The 21,044-nt window shown below is 39.6% G+C and overlaps 1 protein-coding gene across 1 annotated transcript in view; it reads left to right on the top strand.

The window, feature by feature from the left end:
- Positions 1–21,044, top strand: part of LOC122654328 (UDP-glucose:glycoprotein glucosyltransferase) — a 155,638-nt gene that overhangs the window by 102,673 nt on the left and 31,921 nt on the right. Inside the window, exons 16-24 of the mRNA XM_043848377.1 lie at positions 2,010–2,144; positions 2,355–2,460; positions 2,561–2,655; positions 2,746–2,858; positions 3,039–3,249; positions 3,539–3,607; positions 3,810–3,952; positions 9,196–9,297; positions 19,125–19,272. Of these exons, the coding sequence (XP_043704312.1) occupies positions 2,010–2,144; positions 2,355–2,460; positions 2,561–2,655; positions 2,746–2,858; positions 3,039–3,249; positions 3,539–3,607; positions 3,810–3,952; positions 9,196–9,297; positions 19,125–19,272 (1,122 nt within the window). The remainder of the gene's footprint in view (positions 1–2,009; positions 2,145–2,354; positions 2,461–2,560; positions 2,656–2,745; positions 2,859–3,038; positions 3,250–3,538; positions 3,608–3,809; positions 3,953–9,195; positions 9,298–19,124; positions 19,273–21,044) is intronic.

Here is a 21,044-nt window from a genome sequence, read left to right on the forward strand (position 1 = left end):
AGCAGCAGCCTTCTCAAAAGCGTGCCCAGCCTTTTTCTTCTTCTTCTCCCTTGAATACACCTTTGGTTCTGCATCAGCAGGATCGGTAGAGGCATCAACAGTGCAGGCAGTGGGTGGATCAATGGAAGAGCGACGTGGAAGGCAAGTGGTAGATGAATGCTTAAATACCTTGCAGATTTTGCAGTGAGGGGGTAACCATTCATAGGCAATGGATTGGTTAAGGGTGAAGCCCTCATTATCTGCTACCACATTGGAATTTGGAGGAGGGTCAGTCATTGAAATTTCAACGTAGTCTTCAGCCATCCGAGTACAAAGGCTTGCCTACCACTGAGCCGATGATACTAAGTCCCTCTCTGCACCAATTATTAAGTGGCAACCCAGGAAGGGTAATCCATATTGGAATGGTGCTGAGTTTGATGCAGTCAAGTTGCATATACCTGCCCCATTGGCGAAGGAAGATGGGCTTGTGGCCAACATGCCAAGGGCCACCTTCAAGATTGCAGTTCCTGTCTTCGACGGACGAAAATCTGAAGATAAAGAATCCATTGTCAGGAAGGTAAGCATCCATAGTCCCGACAGGTCTCCATTGTTTAGAGAGGGAAAGCTTGACAATATGAAAGGGAGGATGACTTCCAATAAAATGATCAAGAAGAGAAGAATGCCATTCCTGTGCTTTAATTTCCAGTAAGCTCACTGGGCAGAGGGCTACCTTGGATGTACCAACCATGGAAGCGGGTATGTAGTGTAGTGAAACTGTGAAAGATCTTCTCCGGAACAGTGGTTTTGAAGACCGAAAAGAGAGCTCCAAGAAACAGTGCTTGAGGGGGGGAGGGGAGGGAGGGGGTTGCAGGTTAGGGAGTGAGGGCTGAGGAGGAGGGGGGATTAGATGGTGACGGCACCAAGCCGGAGCTTCCAGCCATGGTGGCCGAAAGGAAGGGAAGGGGGGTTCTCAAGAAGGAAGGGAAGGGGGTCCCAAGAAGGGAAGGGAAGGGAAGGGGGATTGTATATTTGTATGTATATGTATATATAGATATATACATACATACATCTATACATAGATATACATTCCTACACACATATATTAACCCAAGATAATCAAGGGCCATGGTGTGAACATCAATTTTTACTTTAGAGGTGCCACTATTCCAAATCCCCCCTTCCTTTACCCAGAAAAGGAAGGAAAAGCAAACTGCTCCATATATCCACCACTGCCTCACTGGAGAAAAGGTGACTAACGTAAGTTAATATCTTACCTTATTAATTGGTGTGCAGTTATGGACTGCTGAATTTCTTTTGGCACTAGGGGGCACCAGCCACCAGGTTGTACAATATGCTTCTGCTGGAGGATAGAACCATATTCTTTTGTCAGGAAGTCAGTCTCATAGAAGGATGGTACCAGCATTATAGCTTTTGACGATTATTGGGAACCCTATGAATTGTCCCTGCTTGGCTCTTTGGTCAGGAAGTCATGGTCTCATAGAAGGAAGATACCTGCAATATAGGTTTCAAGGATTATTAGGAACCCCTGTGAATTGTCCCTGCTTGGGTATGATTTATGTGACCATCTGACAGCTTAACTGATGTCTCCGTCGATTTAAAGAAGAGGGTTCGTATTGATTGGGTCTGATAAATGAAACTTCCCTTCTATATTGTGTAAAATTTTTTTTCCTCCTTTCTTTAGGATTCAATTTAGCTGAATTGGCCATTTGTACTTGGCCCTTCTTCCTCATATTATGCATTATCCTTGTGGTAGAAAATTAATTACATGTTGGATTCGAATACATTTAGCTTTCTTCCTGTAGTTTCTCTTTATCCTGCCCTTCAATTTTTTCCCATATGCGTTATTTTCCATGTTCATGACAACAAACCTAACTTCATTCTGTCCAAAACATAATGTTGTCACATAGTTTATTATATTGAACTGATTGTAACATGTTGAATTGTTGATCCCTTAACATTATAAGCCGTTTAAAGAAATAATAAATGGTTATGGATTCCCTTGTTTTCAGGAGGCTGTTATTAATGCTATCAATGATGAGCTGCCAAAAATTCAAGAACAAGTTTACTTTGGAAATATAAATTCGCACACGGATGTGCTAGATAAATTTCTATCTGAAAATGGTTATCAACGCTATAACCCTCAGGTAACTTTGATATTGCAAAGTGTTGGATATGCTTTCTTTTGTTACTTTATATTGTTCTGCACACAGATGCTTTCTTTCTTTCTTCTTTTTTTTTTTTTTGGGGGGGGGGGGGGGGGGAGGGAGGGATGGTTTGTAGTGATTGGTGCTTTCTTATAGTTTTATGCTCATGTATTTTGTAGTTTTACTGTCTGGTTTTCTTTGGCGATGTAGATTATTGGAGAAGGTAAGGACCAAAAGAAGTTTGTATCACTCTCTGCATCAGTTCTTGGAAATGAGTCCGTGTTTAATGATATCAACTATTTGCATTCTCATGGAAGTAAGCGGCTAATTGTTTCTAGTAAAATCTTTCTGTGATAGACTCACATTGAATGATTGGATTTTAACGAATATTTCTTATGATCCATCTTTTGTTCCAGCTGTGGATGAGTTAAAGCCAGTCACTCATCTTCTTGCTGTTAATATCTTGTCAAGGGATGGACTGAAGTTAATTCGTGAAGGAATACAATACCTGGTTATTGGTTTATCACTAAGCATTTGTAGTTTGTATTCTGAATGCCTTTGTGTATATTCTTCCAAGTGAAATATTTCTATTTTATGGCAGATGGAAGGCTCGAAAAGAGCCCGTGTGGGTGTAGTATTTACTTCCAGTAATGATGACACATCCCTGGATCTCCTTTTTATCAAGGTTTTTGGGCACACTGTTTCCTCATTTAGGTCAGTCATTCTAATAGACCCTTTATGGCCTATGTTTCATGTGGCTAGCAGGTCTTCTCTGTATTTCCATTTGCTTTATATGTCTATCTGAGTTCATAAAGTAGAATTTTATATACTGGTTCATAAACTAGAATTTTATGCATCAAGGCTCCAGCTTATTGTTCTGATGATGTCATGCAGTCACAAACAGAGTGTGTTGGAATTTTTGGATCAGCTGTGCTCCTTCTATCAAAAACAGTATATTCTTGGTTCTTCATTTGAGGCTGGAAGTGCTGTCACATTTATAGAAAAAGTTTGTCAATTAGCTGAGAAAAATGGATTGCCATCTGAGGATTACAAAACTGTGCTTTCTGATTTGTCAATGGACCGACTGAAGCATTATTTGGATAGGGTATATATAATTTCTATTTTTCCTGCAAGACTACATTCCAAAGCATGTAACTTATTCTATATTATGATGACACCATTTATCTCTGTACAGCTAGCTTAACATAATTTATAAACTGTTATACAGATTAATATTTTTTTCTCTGCTTTTCAACATTTTTTGAAATTCATTGCTGGGGGACTCATTGATTTGATCAACTGCGATTTTATTGTTTCCTTTTATTTTTATTTTTTTAATATGTTTTTTCCAATTTAAAATACAGAACTGAAACTGATTTACAATTATAATGCAGGTCTCTCATTTTTTGTACGGGCAACTAGGCCTTGAAATGGGTTCTAGTGCAGTCATTACTAATGGAAGAGTGAGTTTTCTTGTTTTGTTGGTTATTTTGAAGGTCATGTTAGGGTGTCTTAAAAATGTCATTTTTGAATGCTTAACTAAATCGATTCTGCTAACATATGAGGTGTTTCTTTCTCTTCATCCCGTATGAATCTCTCCAGTTCACAAGGTCTTCCCATTTTTTTTACTTTAGCTCTCAACTATCTTGTTGTAACATATTACAGTTAATGTCTCTTGTTGGGAGAACCTTTGTGAGTCATGATCTGGGTCTCTTAGAATCTTTAGAGTTTGACCAGAGAACAAAGCACATCATGGAAATTATTGGAGGAGTGGAGTGGCAAGATGTTGACCCTGACATTCTAACGAGGTCTGTTAACTTTTAGCTCTTTTCTTCATGTTGTCTTTTGTTTCTCTAGCCTTCTGTAACCTCATATAGAAGTACTGGAATCTGAGAACTGGTGCATAGAAAGTCAAGTTGGAATTGCTATCCTTGATCATTGATTTCGTTTTCATACTCAGTCTAGTTCCTTTCCAATTTTTTTTTATAAATCATTAATTATATTTCTGTACATTACATAAACCATGTAATTTGGTACTAAGGGTTGAAGTGCCCAGCACCTCTCATGTAATGCCATCATATACATAAAAAGAAGATCAAAAAAAGGGGCAAAGGGGGAAAAACATGTATCTAGATCATAGTTGTCAAGGCGGCAAGGTGACCCAAGACGGTGGAGGGGTGGTTAAGCATTTAGGCGACCAAGGCGCCCGCCTAGGTGACCATGGCGCCCCAAGTGTTATTTTTTATTGCCCCCCTTTTCTAACATTATTTAGTATGCTACAATATATATCTTTATCATCAAAAATCAATATTATGCCTCCTCAAGTCATCAAAAATCAACATTAAGTCACATCAAGTCATCGAAAATCAACATAGAACTAGAAGACAGCAGAATTGAAGAAGCAAGCTATTGGAAGTTTGTAACAATCATACATACATTTGGTTTATACTAGTCTCACGTTTGGTTTATATTATTCTTAGAAAATATGATCTTATCTATAAGTAATTAAATTGCTCTCAATTTAGAGAAATGTTCTTGTTCTCTAAGAATTTTGACTAGTCAAATGATTTTATTTTTACATGAGACTTTTAGTATTAGCTAGAAAAGGTGATGCTGTTACTTGGTCCACTAGGATTAATTAGGCATTATTTCAGTCAACTGATAGGCTTTTCTATTCCTGTTAGTAGTCATTAAGTAAGAGTTGGAGTTTGTTTCAAACTTTTCTCTCTTTGTTTTTTCCTTATGTATGTAAGCACTTACCAAGCGATACTAATATAAGACTAGAACCAGAATAGGTCTAATCCCCGGTAGGATCAAATAGGAATCCTCAAGAGTCTTAGGAGAAAGAGGCATGAACTGTATATCTCAGAGAGGTCGTATATCTTTGGGTTGATAGCATGGTTCAAGAATTCGGTTTCAGTACTGGTTTCGCCCAGCCAAAAAACCGAGTTGGGCCGATATCTTGGCGAGTTGGTGCATTTTTTTTTCTCGAACTCGAAGGCTGGTTTCGGTGGGTTTTATACCTAGTTTGGGCCTGAAACTTGGCATTCAGTCTATTTTAGGCCATTTAAACACAATGACACTATTAGATTTTATGAAAACAAAGTCCAAATAGGAGTTTCACTTCGGACCCTAGGTTCGTAGGCGACGACGTACTAAAATACACTCCTCTACACATAATTTGTAACAAATCTTACAAGTTTGATGCAAGTTGTAACAAATCTTGCAAGTTTGATGCAAGGTGGATGCTAATTGACGTCTCCGGCAAGTTTCCGTCGAAACAAGGTAGCAAAATCTCAAAAATCAGCTCACCAGCCCCTTTCCCTGTCGAGTTCACTGAGACAGTTGAGTTTCTGGCGAGATCTCGACTGTCTCGGTCGAGGTATGCCCCTTTTAAACAATGGTTTGGTCCAAATCTCGGTCGAACTGATCTCAGATTCTCAGTTGAGATCTCGACTCATCTAAGATCTTGATTGAGTTCGTGTACTTTGGTATTTCGCCTCCCATCTCGACTCAGTAAAGGAAAAAAACTAAGTTTTAAGCGAGATCTCGCCGAGTTCTTGAACCATGGTTGGTAGTAATGGAATGGTTTCATTATCTAAAATGAAGAACATTTCCCACCAAAAGATCAATCCAATAATACTAGAACAATGGGATCTCAAATTGGTAACCACAAGAGAGGTAATAAATATAAACCCACAAATTTGTAACTTGTTGAAGCAGCAATCAAGAATAAATAATCTCCTGAATAAAGAGAAGCCACAACAATCGAACCAGTGGTGTTGAATGACTCTTGGATCTCAAAACCTTGATGCAAACTCCAGAGTACACACCCGATGGATTGGTTGCAGGTTTTAAAACAAAATAGAAAATAGAAGAAGAATGGGGATCGAGTAGAGAAGAAGAAGGGGGAAAGGAAGGGTTGGCTATCTCAGCCTAGGCATCTCACCCATCCTATCTCAGGATTTTCACAAAGGCTAAAGCCAATATTTCATTGATCAAATTCGTGTACAATGCTGGCCCCCTCGCAAACTTATATAGAAGACTGAAAAATAGACTTAGACACTAAAAAGGAAAGGCCTAACCCAATACTTAATTAATAAGGTAACCTAAATTGACTAGGAAAGGGAAATAATAAAGAAAACAGACTCAAAATAGGACTCTAACTAAACTAGTGAAGCAAATCCCGTTTTCCAACTTTCTACCCATATTTTAGGCTCATTAAATTGGCCAATTACAAGGTAAACCCATGGGATCAAAGTCCCAATATATATATGACCCAACCTAAACTTATTTTCAATAAAATAAACCTTTTAGGTGACTTATCTACATCAGATACTATTGGAGTTTTTGAATAAAAGTTTTATGGTTTCTGGTTGTTCTCGTTGGAGGCCATCTTGCTATTCAACTTGTACGTCTCTCTCTGGTAGTTTTTCTCAATCCTACGCCTCAGTTCAGTTCTCATTAATTCTTCCATTGTTCTTTGTCTTTTTTTTTCTTTTTTTTTTAATTTTCTTCCTTTCCCTTAACCTTCCATCTGTTTCTGGAATTGTGAATTCTATTCTCCTTTGTTCTGGTTTGGCATTAGTTGCAGTCATACTGTCTTGGATCAATATCTTTTGTTCCTAGCCTTTTCAACTTGAGTTTAGGTATATTGAATACACTCCTTAGCTCGATTCTCCCTGCTGAGCTTGGAGTTAATACATTGCATGATTCCTAAGGACCTTAGCCCGAATCAGACCTGCTTTGGAGTTGTCCTCCCTTCTTAATTTGGGTGAAAATTTGGGTGATCAGTAGCTTTAATCGAGAGTATTTTGGTTTGGGAGCCATACCGCAGAACTTCAGGTTAACCCGGACTTGGGTGAAGGAGTTCAAGAACCTGAATCCCCCTCCTATTTTCCGCCCTGGTTTATCGTTTGGGGTTGAAGACGATATGGGTTGAATTTGATCTTAACACCATTTGTATTCTTTTTAAAATACCCCTCTCTTTATCCACAATTCCTAGTTCTATTCCTCTTTTATGTTAAGGCCAAAATTGCCCTCGTCCAACAAGTCTTAAACCCTATTTCATCCCTCCTTTATTCATAGACCTAAATGCCCTTCAAGTTCAGTTTATTTGCAAAATTGCCACCGCTTCCTTATAACTGAATTTTAATTGCTTGGGTGGGTCCATAGCAACCCATAATCAGGGGTATTCAACCCGGGATTGCATCAAAATGTACCAGGCCATATGGCATGACCACTTATGCAGATACTGTCTTGATCAACAGTGTGTCAATGTTCATGGTTCATATCAACCACATGTTCCACCATATTGAAGTTTTCCCTTGTATTTTTAATTGTCCAACTTTCTCCAAAATTTTACCTTGTCAACTTCTTTTGAAGCTATATTCTTCCCTATAATGATGTATTTGGTTTGAAACTTGTCAACTGAGTAGAGGGTGACATGGTTTATGTGCTCGGAGTTTTGGTCTCATTGTTTCTTTCTGGTGGGAAACCAATGCCTACCGAGAGAGCCAACCTCCACAAACCATTGATCCTCATCGTTTCCCTCTCTCCTATTCATGCTCCGCAGTCTATGGTTTGGAATTTTGCAAAAATAACCAAAATCTTTTGGTTTCGCAAGAATTCGAAATGAAATGACAATCGAAATATACAAAACGATATTTACCGAAATTTATTTAAATTTAGAAAATTAACTTACATTTCACTGAAATAATTTGGTTTCAGCAGAGATCGATATGGGGGCAAAATCCAAAATTTAGAACCTTGCTCCTCACTAGTTGGTAGGACCGGTAGAAAAATCTTACATTAACAGCCTCTTCTGAGAATCAATATGATAAAAATCACTACTGAAACTGAAATCTATGGATGCATTCTCATACAATTCTGCCATTACCTTAGCATCTCTACTAGTTGACCAGCATATCCTATAAATAGAATTTGGTATCCATCTGGACCTAGGACTCGTGGCTTTCTAACTTGTTCTTCCAACAGTAAGAACATACTTCTTTCATGCGACAATGGTTCTGGACCCAATTTTTCCTCAAAATTGACATTCCGAGGCCTTAAACTCCTCTAACTAAATGGCCAATGAGTAGGAAGCAAAAAAATTCTCCTATCTCTTTCATTTTCCACTCTACCCACTGGAGATGAAGTATTTGCCTGAATAGTTTACCTTTACAGCGGGGATATAAGGCCTTCCATCACACTCTGTATCTTGCTAGTAGCCCGCCAACTTGAGTCTGAGACAGAAAAAGAAAATGACACCCATTTAGCAAACTGGAAATCCTTCTCAATGTAGATTCATGATCTCTCCTTTTTCCTTTTGTACCTGAGGGGCTTATTTGCCTTTAAAGGTCCATGCAGAAAATTATTATCTATATATAAAATGTTCCAGAATCAAACCCCTCTAACAAAGCCTAAAATTCAAATGATCCCTTTCCTTAATTCTTTTGAGATGTGATTACTACTTGATGCAGAAATTTTGGCAATCTAAACATCTTTGAAATTCCTGCAATTTCTCTCCTTCCAAATACCCAATATGATACTAAGTGTAGAATTTGCATACGTAAGGGGTTATTTATGGTCCATCCTGCTGGATCTTGGTAATACTTCTATATCTTCTTATTATTTATTTCATCTTCTGTCTAGTGTCGAGGATGCATAATCTGTTATTGTTACTTTCAAATTTTAAGTAATGAGCTTTTTCTTTTTTGGTAACTTAAATAAAATAATTAACCCCTAACACCCAAAGTAAACCAAGGCCATACTAAATCACCTTAGTTGGCAACGCAAATTGAAAGCTGCTAGATCCTTCAACACCTTTTATTGGGCCACCTAGCCTGGTGATCTGCAAAGAGCAGTTTGTCAATAATGCTTCTCTCTCTCTCTCTCTCTCTCTCTCTCTCTCTCTACTATTTTTCCACTCTTCTAGGGTGGTCTTTGATGTTTTTTATTTGGAGAGCACTTTTTCATTTTTTTTTTTTTGGTTATCTATATTGACAACTTCGAGGATATTTCTTCTAATCTTCATGATTTTTAATTGCAGCCAGTACATTAGTGATCTGATCATGTGTGTTTCTTCTTCCATGGCTCTCCGGGAGCGAGGTTCCGAAAGTGCCCGTTTTGAAGTATTGAATTCAGAGTACAGGTGCGAATTATTCTTTATTACTTTCTCAAGGCATGCTTATGAATAATTGGATTAGTATGCTCATCCGCTTCTTCTTCCTTAGAATATGCTTTTCAGTAGGTTTTGATGCTGATTTTAAATGTATATCTAAAAATCTTGTTGTAGTTATCCCTTCCCCCAAAAAAATTTCGCTTATAACTTTCTATTATGGGTGTCTTTCTTAAAAGTCAAAATTGTTGCTTACTTGCCACAAGCAGATGTATTGGCCAGACCCTGGCAGTAATCGTTTTCCTTTTACAGCTTTGTGTTGTCAAGGAGTTGTCACAAGAAAATTTAAACACTTCATGTTCCTGATAATAATTACATGGTTTAATAATCCATTTGTGTCTAGCCCTGGGCTTTTCAAGCCTAAGTCATTATTTTTTTTGGAGGGGGGGTTGAATAAAGAATTCAATTCCAAAGGGAAAGTGGAAAGATGCAAGGGGCCCCAAAGGGGGAAAGAGAAAGACAAAACCAAAAACTGGTACACCAAGCTATGTTGTGATTTGAGAATAATGGCTTGTGACTAATTGATCACATCCCCTCTTTATTTATAATAGTCGAGAGAACATTCTAGAATAGGAACAATGACAGAAATACCTCTAGGCCAAAAATACCCTTGAACCCATTTTACAACACTCCCACTCAAGTTGGTGCATAAACGTCAAACATGCCCAACTTGCTAAGAATAGATACAAAATTTTTACTATTAATACTCTTAGTAAGAATATCGGCTAACTGATCCCCAGATTGAACAAATGGAATGCATATTACTCCTTGGTCCAGCTTCTCCTTTATGGAATGACGATCGATCTCAATATGCTTGGTACAATCGTGTTGCACTGGGTTATGAACAATCTTTATTGCTGATTTGCTATCACAGTATAGGTGCATAGGCAGCTCAACAGGAACACATAAATCGTGAAGAAGTCCTTGCAGCCAAAGGACCTCACATATACCATGGGCCATAGCCCAAAATTCTGCTTCAGCACTGGATCGGGCAACAACAGATTGCCTCTTGCTCCACTAGGTTACTAGATTCCCACCAACAAAGGTACAATATCCCGAGGTAGGCCTCCTATCATCCGGACAACCTGCCCAATCTGCATCAGTGTAGGCCTCAACTCGTAAGTGGCCCTGAGGAGAAAAGAGGACATCTTTCTCGTGGACATTCAAATTTCTCAGGATCCTATATGCCACCTCTAGATGAGCGGAGTGTGGATCATGCATATACTGTCTCACCATACTATATGCAAACACTATATCAAACCATGTGTGTGATAAGTATACCAAACGACCAACCAGTCTCTGATAGCTGCCTCTATCCACGAGATCTCAATCCTTACTCTTTAGGTGAGTATTTGGCTCCAAAGGGGTATTTGCAGGCTTACACCCCAACATTCCTGTTTTAGATAACAAGTCAAGAGTATACTTCCGTTGTGAGACGTAGATACCTTGAGCTGAATAAGCGACCTCGATCCCAAAGTAGTAACTGAGTGTCCCTAGATCCTTAATCTCAAATTCTGTCCCCAAATAAGTCTTCAACTTACTTATCTCATCAACATCAGTTCCAGTGATGAAAATATCGTCTACATAAACGATCAATACCGTGATGTGCTGACCTCTCTTCTTGATAAACAAAGTATGATCAGCATCACTTTGTTTGTAGCCAATCGACACCATCGCTCTATGGAAAGTCTAAACCAAGCTCTTGGTGACTGTTTTAGACCGTATAGAGCTTTCTTGAGACGACATACTTTGCCCTAAGTTTCTTTAGCAGCAAAACCCCGTGGAATGTCCATATATACATCCTCTTCAAGCTCCCCATGAAGAAAGGCATTCTTCACGTCCAATTGTTGAAGATCCCAGCCTTGGTTAGCTACACAAGAGATGATGACTCTGACAATATTCATCTTTGCTACTTGAACCAAGGTTTCTTGATAGTCGATCCCATGTGTCTGAATGAATCCTCTAGCAACTAGTCTTGCCTTATATCTTTCCAATGTTCCATCTGCCTTATGTTTGACAATGAAGACCCATTTGCAAATTGCAACCAATCAATTTTTTTTTTGGAGGAAGAGTCACCACATCCCACGTGTCATTTTTTCCCAGTGCTCTCATTTCTTCATTCATTGCATCTTTCCATCTTGAATTGGCCATTGCTTCCTTCCAGGTGTTAGGGATGGAAACATAAGACACGGTGGATACAAAAGCATGGAAAAATTGGGGTAAGACAGTTATAAGAAACGACATTAGAAATGGGATTAATACAAGTTCTACGAGGTTTACAAATAGCAATCGATAAATCTAGAGTAGGATCCAAAGAGAATTACCAGGATGAGTTGGTGAAGAACTTGGATCAGAGAGCAACAACTTGTTAGATGCAATGGTGGTGGTATTGTCAACTTGCTTCTGTTATGCCACGTTCCTCCGGAAAAAAACTTCAAGGTGTCAGATTTCCTAGTCTCCCCTGGACCTGAGATTGCTCCTGTTCCTGCCTCGTTAATCCATCCTCGAGTTCAACCGATGTATCTTCTACCATGGGAACATCAAGAGAAGTAAACAGGGGCACCTCTTCCCTGGTAGACTCCCCTGAAGAGGAGCAGGAGTTGGAAAATACGCCTCTGGCTCCCAAAAAACAACTTGTATAGTGACAAGCAGCCTTCTAGAGGGAGGATGGTAGCACTTGTATCCTTTCTGGGTAGCAAAATAACCCAAAAAAATGCAACGCAACCCCTTGGGATCAAATTTGCCATGAACATGGTGATTCCGATTTACGAGCAAAAACAACACTCCCAAAAACCTTAGGAGGCACCATAAAACCCATGAGGGCAACCAATTAATAAGGTATGTTGCCAACAGTATAACATCACCCCAAAAACGAGGTGGAACGTTCATGGCAAACATTAGGAATCGGGCTGCCTCCAAGAGATGCCGATTCTTCCTTTCAACAACGCAATGCTAAGCTGGAATGTCAACACAACTCATTTAGTGGATGATACCATGGATGGACAAATATGCCTGAAATAATCCATCAATATATTCCTTCCCCTTGTCCTTGGTATAGAGTTGTCTGGTTCCATGGTCACATTCCTCGTCATAGCTTCACCGCTTGGTGCGCCCTTGCTAGCTGCCTTCCTACCCAAGCCTTCCTTATTTATCGGCATATTCAGGTCCCTCCCAACTGCTGTCTCTATTGGAATGGGACTGAAGATGTCGATCACCTTTTCTTTTCTTGCCCCTTTGCTGCCTCCATTTGGACCCGTGTTCTCCGCCATTGTTGGCCCGGTCGTCGCACTCCTCTTCCTCTTAGTAGGGAATGGATTTGGATTGACATGATATTCGGAGGGACGTCGATCTGTGATTCGGTTGGCAAGATTGCCTTTTGTGCCACTATCTCTCACATTTGGATGGAGCGCAACCTTAGAAGATGGACATCCAACTCTCGCTCTTTCGACATGATTTGGAAGGCCATCTTTTTTTATGTTTCATCTAAAGCTAGATCCCTCCCCCTCCGTGATGTGAAGGATTCCCCAAAGAACAGGCTCATTGTTGTCTCCTAGGGCCTCACTACATCCATTTTGCGCCCTAACTAGTCCCTAGTTTCGGCTTGCTGCCCTTAGGCTTGTATATTCCCTCTTTTCTTCATAATTAAATTTTTATTCATCCAAAAAAATATATATTCCTTTCCATTGTCATATCAAAGTATCTTTACCTTGGCATCAAATTGGGTTTGAACCATTTTGTGGAATAATTGAAAGCAAGAAAATACATCACTTTTCTGGTGCATAAGGTAAACCAGGTGGTACAACTAAAACAATCCATGAAAGTTACAAACTACCTATAACTAGAAGTAGAAACATAACAAGCAGGGCCCCATACATTAGAGTGAATCAAACTAAAAGGAACCAAACTACGATTATAAAAAATAGGATAAATTGCTCGAGTTTGCTTTCCAAAAGTGCGAGCATCACAAATAAAATTATTGAGATTACAAGTCTTCACTAGACTAGGAAACAAAACAGATAAAACGCCTAAAGGGGGAATAGCCCAAACGACAATGCCACCGATGTAATTCAGCTAATGCAGAAGCAGACGAATCAGACTGGGAAACCATTGCTAATGATGAACTCTCAACCAAGTAAAGACTACCAAACACCTTACCACAACCAATCGTATTTCCCCTCACCAAGTCCTGAAAAAAACAATGATGATGAAAAAAGGTTACTTTACAATTGAGGTCCCCTGTAAAACTATTAATAGAAAGTAAATTAGTGGAAAACTTGGGAAAGTGCAAAGCGGAAGAGAGATAATGACGGAGTGTATTTGATAGTACCCTTCCTAGAAACAGAAGAAAGGGAACCATCAGCTACTCGAACTTTGGTATTCCCTGACAAAGGAGAGTATTGGGAAAATCAAGTGGGAGAACTGATCATGTGGTCAGTAGCCCCTGAGTCAATGACCCAAGAATTGGATGTGACGGAGGAACTATGGCCATAGAAAAAATACCTTGGTGGTCAGAAGTAGACGGTTCAAAGGTCCCTGGCAGGGAAGTAGCCGAGGCTGTAGATGGAGTCGTTGAAGAAGATGAGTCTAACCGAGTCACTAAACTACGTAGAGTATGGAGAACCTCCTGAGGAAGAGATTGGTCAACTGCAGTAGTGTCTTCAGATGAAGTATGATGTGCTCGGGCAGAAGAGGGACGACTATATCTGCGACCCTGAGTATCAGTGGGGCGCCCATGTAATTTCCAACACTTCTCCACGGGTATGATGTTCCTTGCCACAATAGTCACACTTCACTGGAGTTCGATCAGAAGGAGGACGATCACCAGTACCACGAGAGAGACTACCATGAGATAAATTTTTAGAACTAGTGGCCAAAGCTGATCGTTCCTGAGTAACTGGGTGGACCATGGGATTACAACGACATTCCTTTGATTGCACCATGGCATAAGCCTGCTCAAGTGTCGGAAAGGGGTCTCGATTGGGGATATGGAGCACGAATTTGATCAAATTCAATGTTAAGTCCTGCAAGAAAGTTGAAAACACGAAGACCATCCTCCCATTTTTTAAAATGTTGTACTATCAGTATCACATGTAGCGGTAAAGGCCCCATAGAAATCTAACTGTTGCCGAATAATACTGGGAAAGAGACAACTTACCTTGTTTGGTAGAACGAATTTTTCTGACGATGTTCATAACACTGAGCAACATTACCGACCTGAGAGTACGTGTCTTTGGCTCTCTTCCAAATATTGGCAGCAGTGTTAACAAGTAAATAGCTGTAGGATCCATGGAGTTAATGAGATAAAACACCACAAGAAAGTTTGATGTTATCCATTTGTCTTGGGCAGGACCAACAGTGGTAGGCATACCAGTAGCTTCTGCCTCCTGTAAGGTAGCCAAAAAGACCACGAGAACCAACGACAAGGAAGCAAGATCGCGCCCACATCAAATAATTGCTCCCATTTAATTTAATGGAGCTAGCAGGGAACGGAACAAGATCTTGTTGATTGACTCCTTCTTGTCCAGTTGATGTGGAGGAGATCTCAAAATCACTCATGGTTGCTGGTCAGAGACAAATCACCAATACATCAACACGTCGTGGATCCAAAAGAGGACATCAACCTCTGAAAAATGAAAATAATCAGACCATGAATGATCAAAAATCCCCTTGGTGGGAGGAGTAGCTTTACCACTAAGGGTGAAACTGAGAGAGAGGTGAGAGTGGAGCTGCCACAAGTGGTGGCAGGCGGTGAAGGGTGTAGGTGGTGAAGGTGGTGAACGATGAAGGTGGCGGAGACGGTAGAGGGTGTAGGTGGCAGAGGCGGTAAAGGGTGTAGGTGGCTGAGGCGGTGGTTAGAACTAAGAAGAGAAGGGAGAGATGGTGGTGGCGGCGTAATGTAGTCCCAGATAGGTAGGAGACCTACTAGGAGCCAGATTAAAGTCTGCTGTTTAGGGCAGATTTGGGGCTGTTTACGGCTAATTTAGGGTTTAGGCTAGGGTTAGGGGTGAATGTGATATATGGTAATGATCAGCAGGTCTAGGGGATTATTTTGCTATAAAAATATTGAGATTTGGATGAGTTTAAAATTCCTGCAGAATTAGAGTTAGGGTTTGGGTGTTAGGTTTCAGGTTCTAGGGTGAAACTCAGGGTTTTGGATGGAGGTTTGAAGTTGGGTTTTAGATGATCAGATTGGGTTCAAACTAGGATCGTGTATAGGGGCTGGGATAGGGATGATATGCCTGAAATCTGAGAGGAATTGGGCAAGGGGATAAAGCTGGACAGAACTTAGATTGAACTAGGGTTTATGAAATTAAAACAGAAATTAAAGGGGGATCGAATGGGGAAGGAGAAGGAATGGAAAACAGAATTTAAATTCAAACTTACCACAGGATTCCACCAGCAGCAGCTTGATCAATGAAGGATGAAACCACCTTCACAAAGAGAGAACCTCCCAGCCGTCACAGCGTAAGGAGTCACAGGAAGTCCACCCGTCCTTCTTCCTTGATAGATCCACAAGGCAACACTCCAAGGAGCAGCAGCAGCAATTCGCAGCCAGCAAACAGTCTTCTTTTTTCTAAAATTCAATTCTGGGGAGCCCTCCATGATTTTGTTTATTTATAATAAGGCCATAGGCCAATTCCTACTACAAATTAAATACCTCTCCTTCACAAAATCGTGGAAGGGAGCGGTTTAAGTCTAATTAATTACTTAAAATAGTGTAATGACCTAACTAACCCCTACTAACTTAAAATAAAAGAATCTAACTTAAAACTACTGATTTAAAAGAAGATTCCTTACTAGCCAATAGGATTTAAGAACCTATTAGCCAATAGGAGCACTTCACTTAAATCAGACCAACTGAACCAATTGGATGCAACCAATTTAAACCGGTTCGATTTAAAAAGCAAAAAATAAACTAAGTATGGAAAATTGAAGCAACATAAACCTAACCTATGGCTCCCTAATTAAATCCTAAGTTTAGGACTTCTTCTTCTTCCTACTTGGAGCTGCATCACGGTGGTGCAAAAACCGAGAAAAAGAAAGAGATAAACGATGGAGAAAGCCTAGGGTTTCGAGATGAGAACCATTGGGGTTCGGATCCCGAAGTGGATCCCCTTGCTCTGATACCATGTTGAGATTTGAGAATAACGGCTTGTGACTAATTGATCACAACCCCTCTTTATTATAATAAACGAGAGAACATTCTAGAATACGGACAAGGACAAAAATACCCTTAAACCCATTTTACAACACTACACAAGCCTATCAAAGGGGGGGCAGCGGGCTGCAAAGGAGAGAGGGGCAAATCCCAGGAGGCAACAATGAGCCTGTTCCTTGGGTAGTCCCTTACATTATGGAGAGGGCGCAGGGAAAGCTTAGAACTAACAACAAAGAAGATGGCATTCTAAATCTTATCATTGGAACGGGAGTTGGAAGTCCATCTGCAAAGATTGTTTTCCATCCAAATATGGTTGACAGTGACACTGAAGGTAAGCTTGGCAGCTGTATCACAAAGAGATTTCTCTGCAAATGTCATATCCACCCAAATCCACTCTATCTGAAGGGATAGGATTCTTATACTATCGGGCCAGCATCTACTGAGGACTCTATTCCAAACAGAGGAGGAGAAGGGACAGGAGAAAAAAAAGTGATCAGCATCTTCAACTCCGTTCCAAGATAGGAAAGACTTAGTTGGGAGGCATTAGATAGAGCTCGCCAAACAGTGAAGATGTACCAGGGCCTTAGAGATGTGGACAGATGGCCATTGATTCTAAAAAGTCCCATGTTTCGAGCCATTTGGACCTATTTCGCCCGAAACAGTCCATATTTTGCAAGATTCGACCTGAACACCTATATAACTCACTTACCCCATCGAAACTTTAGGACACCTGGCTCGAAAACAGTACAGGTATGCCAAATATCATTTAAGTAAATGTTTCATTTACTTAAGACATTATTCATAAATAAGCAAATACCCCCTATTTGAATCCAAGAAAAATAGTTAAAAAATAAAATTCCAAAAGGATAAAAAGTCAACCCCTCCAGTTCAAGAACAAAAATTGGATTTTCAAAATAGGTACAATTTTCAACTTTTAAATGCTAGGTTGTTTTCTCAAACCTAAAAATTCCATAAATCTTAATATGGTAAAGCATTGCTAAAAAAACATAAGTGCGGTACAATATTCATTTGTTTTGATATTAAAAAATATATTTTCAATGAAAATATTTTACCGCACTTATGTTTTTTAGCAATGTTTTACCATATTAAGATTTATGGAATTTTTAGGTTTGCGAAAAAAACCCAGTATTTAAAAGTTGAAAATTGCACCTACCACCAAAATTCCAATTTTTGTTCTTGAACTGGGGTGTTGACTTTTTATCCTTTTGGAATTTATTTTTAACTATTTTTATTGGATTCAAATAGGGGGTATTTGCTTATTTATGAATAATATTTTAAGTAAATGTTTTTACGTTTACTTAAATGATATTTGGCATAAATAAGCGCCGCCCTTGACAAATGACAACTATGATTCTTAGTACACTGTGCGTACACTAGTAAACTTTGGTCAATAACCACAAGTACCATTTTGTTTTTTTTTTTTTTTTTTTTTTTTTTTTTTTTTTGTGAAAGTAGTTCATGCATCTTGTTTAGAATATAAAAAATAGACTCTATGGAAAAAACCAAAGCAAAAAGAGTATTTCTGAGCCTCGAAACCACCAACTCAAGTTGGCTGGGAAAAAAATCCTGGTTTCGACCAGGTTCGACCATATCTCGGTTTCTGGTTGGTCAAAACCAGTGCCGAAACTGAGTTTTAGAACCTTGCTTTGAACCAAACAATCTTATGCCAAGGGAAGAGGGGCCTTCTCGATTTGACGAAGTCCCAAGCTGAGGAGGAGGTGAAGATACCTGTGGAAGAAGGGAGCCAAAAAACTTTATCAGCTCTACCAGTCTGGCCAGGGAGCAGGGAGGCAAGGTGTTCCAGACATCGGAAAGAGGGGGTGAGTCAAGGGGGGCCATTCACCGTGAGAGATTATGGTAGCAACTGGGGTGTGCTTGCCAATGCCAGAGGAGTAAATTGCTCGAGCAACAGCCACTGAAAAATGGACAACCATAGGATGCCAGTTGTCGAGCCAAATGGAGGTGGATAGCCATCAGCCATCTTGGATGAGATGGTCTCTAGAGCAAGACACCTCACCTTTAGAATCCTGTGCCAAACGCAAGAAGCAGGTTGAGTCAAATTAGTCGAGTCAGATTAAGGTTTTTAATCTGCAGCCTCTAAACAATAAAGACAATAAACTGCCAAAATATTAATTAATTTCAACAAAGTGTGAATTACAATCTCTGAGATGACATATGTATAGAGACCCAATAACCTAATTAACCCTGTTGCTAACTTTGAAGACTAACAATAAGCTGTTCTTTTCCATCTGTATGTTAGGTTTTTTACCTCCTTTGTACCATATATTCCTTTTGTGTCTAAAACGAGAAAGGTAACAAGTCAAAAACAATCTGTTGCTTTGCAATAATATTCATTGATTGACCTCGTGTTTTATATCCTTTAACCCTATAACTATGGTCCTGCCTAAGTTTAAGGATCTTAAATTGGACTGAATGATATGTTGTGTGGCATGGTTTGCTTCATTGCCATTCTTCTTAGATGATAGTGCTCACTTGCTTACTTCATTGTAGAGCTCTTTCTCCTGAATTTCTCCCCCAAGGACATTCTGGGTTATATAAATGTCTGTAGGTGCAGATTTTCACTTAATTAAATCTAAGTTTTTGATCTTTTGTTTTGCAGTGCTATTGTTTTGGCTAATGAAAATTCAAGTATTCATATTGATGCTGTAGTTGATCCATTAAGTCCGTCAGGCCAGAAGCTTTCTCCACTTCTTCGAGTACTTTGGAAATGCATTCAGCCAAACATGAGGATTGTACTTAATCCAATGGTGAGAAGTTGATAATTGCCTCTGCATGTAGTATTACAGCTAAATCTCACTGAATCTGTTGATTTAATATGATTCATAATGGTGGCCCCATTGCTGTGAACATGAGATTAGGAACAAAGAATCTGTGAAGAAAATAGGATGATATGCATTTTTTTAATATGTATAGATTTTAGTATTTGTAGTTGTTTTCAGTGCAACGGTAAGGTTGCTCCATTGTGACCAAGTGGTCACGGGTTCGAGTCTGGAAACAGCATCTCTGCGAAAGCAGGGGTAAGACTGCATACATTATGACCCTTCCCAGACCCTGCAGTGGCGGGAGCCTCGTGCACTGGGTACCAAAATAAATAGTTGTTTCCAGTCCATAACAGTCGTAACCTTCACGTGAAGAAATGACAATACTATGTACACAGGTTCACTTACACTTATGTAAGCATGTAATAGCACAACCCCTCAAGTTGGTACATGAATACCAAACATGCCTAACTTGGTCTCTATATCATGATACAAGACGCTCATTGAGACCCATAGTAGGATATCAGCAATTTAAATTTCTGGATATATGGCATCTAAAGTTGGCCACCCTGCAGGTTTTCTTTAATAAAGTGCCTATCAAATTTAATTGTTTTTTCTCATTATTAATCTTTGGAGGGATAACTTACAATGGTGATCGCTGCTTTAGCATCACAATATAGTGACATGGGTACAGAGATTGAGAACCCCAGTTCCTTTAGTAGAAACTTCAACACAGAAGTTCATACACCCCACAGAAAAGGAGGATGGAAAACCCAGTGAAAGAGGGAATAAGAGAGCGAGTACAATAGTTGAGAATCTGACTGGGGATGTGGTTCATTTGGAATGCAACTGTGAACACTAGATCTTACCAGAACGTTTATTGGACATTCATATCAAACAAGAATGTCTTAGTAATCTGTTGAGTTATGTAGCTCACAGGGGCATTATTGGGTTTTTCCCCCCTAGCCGATTCATTAATTAGAGTTGGTTATGGTGGGGGTATTTTTGTAATATTTTTGTCTCCTCTTTTATTATAAATAAAGTGGCTTGGTGATCTTATTGATCGCTCAAGCATTCATTCCTAAAGGCTGCTAACATGGTATTAGAGTATGAATTCTGATCTAGGTTACAGTCTTCTGTTTCTTTTTTTTTTTTTCTCTTCCCTCTCCCTTCCCTGCTGTCCACGACGTCTCCCTAGACTTTTTTTTCTTCTTACCACAACCTCGTAAAACCTTCTCTCTCACTCTCGGCTCTTCTCAAACATTAAGGGCAGCACTATGAGGTGATCTTCTGTAGATCTAGATGCTGCTCTCCATTCTACCTCATTGAAGTTGTTAATCGAAGACAGGTGCTGACCAGATTCTGCTGGCAGGTCCTCTCCTCCTTGAAGATCAATTTCTGCAATTTTTTGAAGATCGATTTTTGCTCTTTCTTTGGAGATTTTTTTCTGCTGGTTATTGGTCAACATCCATTCCTGGTTGAAGACTGCAGATTTGAATCAATACACAATCAGATTTGAAGCTGTGATTTCTCCAAATCAGGTTTTACCTAATTTTTTTACACTAAAATAAGTTTTTTTATTGGCTCATCAGAAGGTGCTGATTTTTGGAGGACATCTTCGCCACTACCAGAGGGAGACTCGATCCAGTTTTTAGCCTATTCTGACGGTTAAATTTATGGATTTTTTAAAACCCGTCTGCCCACTCTCTTGCCATTATGTCAGATCTCACTACAGCCTCATCTCCATCAGATGGATTCGT

The sequence above is a fragment of the Telopea speciosissima genome, chromosome 3 (assembly GCF_018873765.1).
Source record: "Telopea speciosissima isolate NSW1024214 ecotype Mountain lineage chromosome 3, Tspe_v1, whole genome shotgun sequence".
Taxonomy (NCBI): domain Eukaryota; kingdom Viridiplantae; phylum Streptophyta; class Magnoliopsida; order Proteales; family Proteaceae; genus Telopea; species Telopea speciosissima.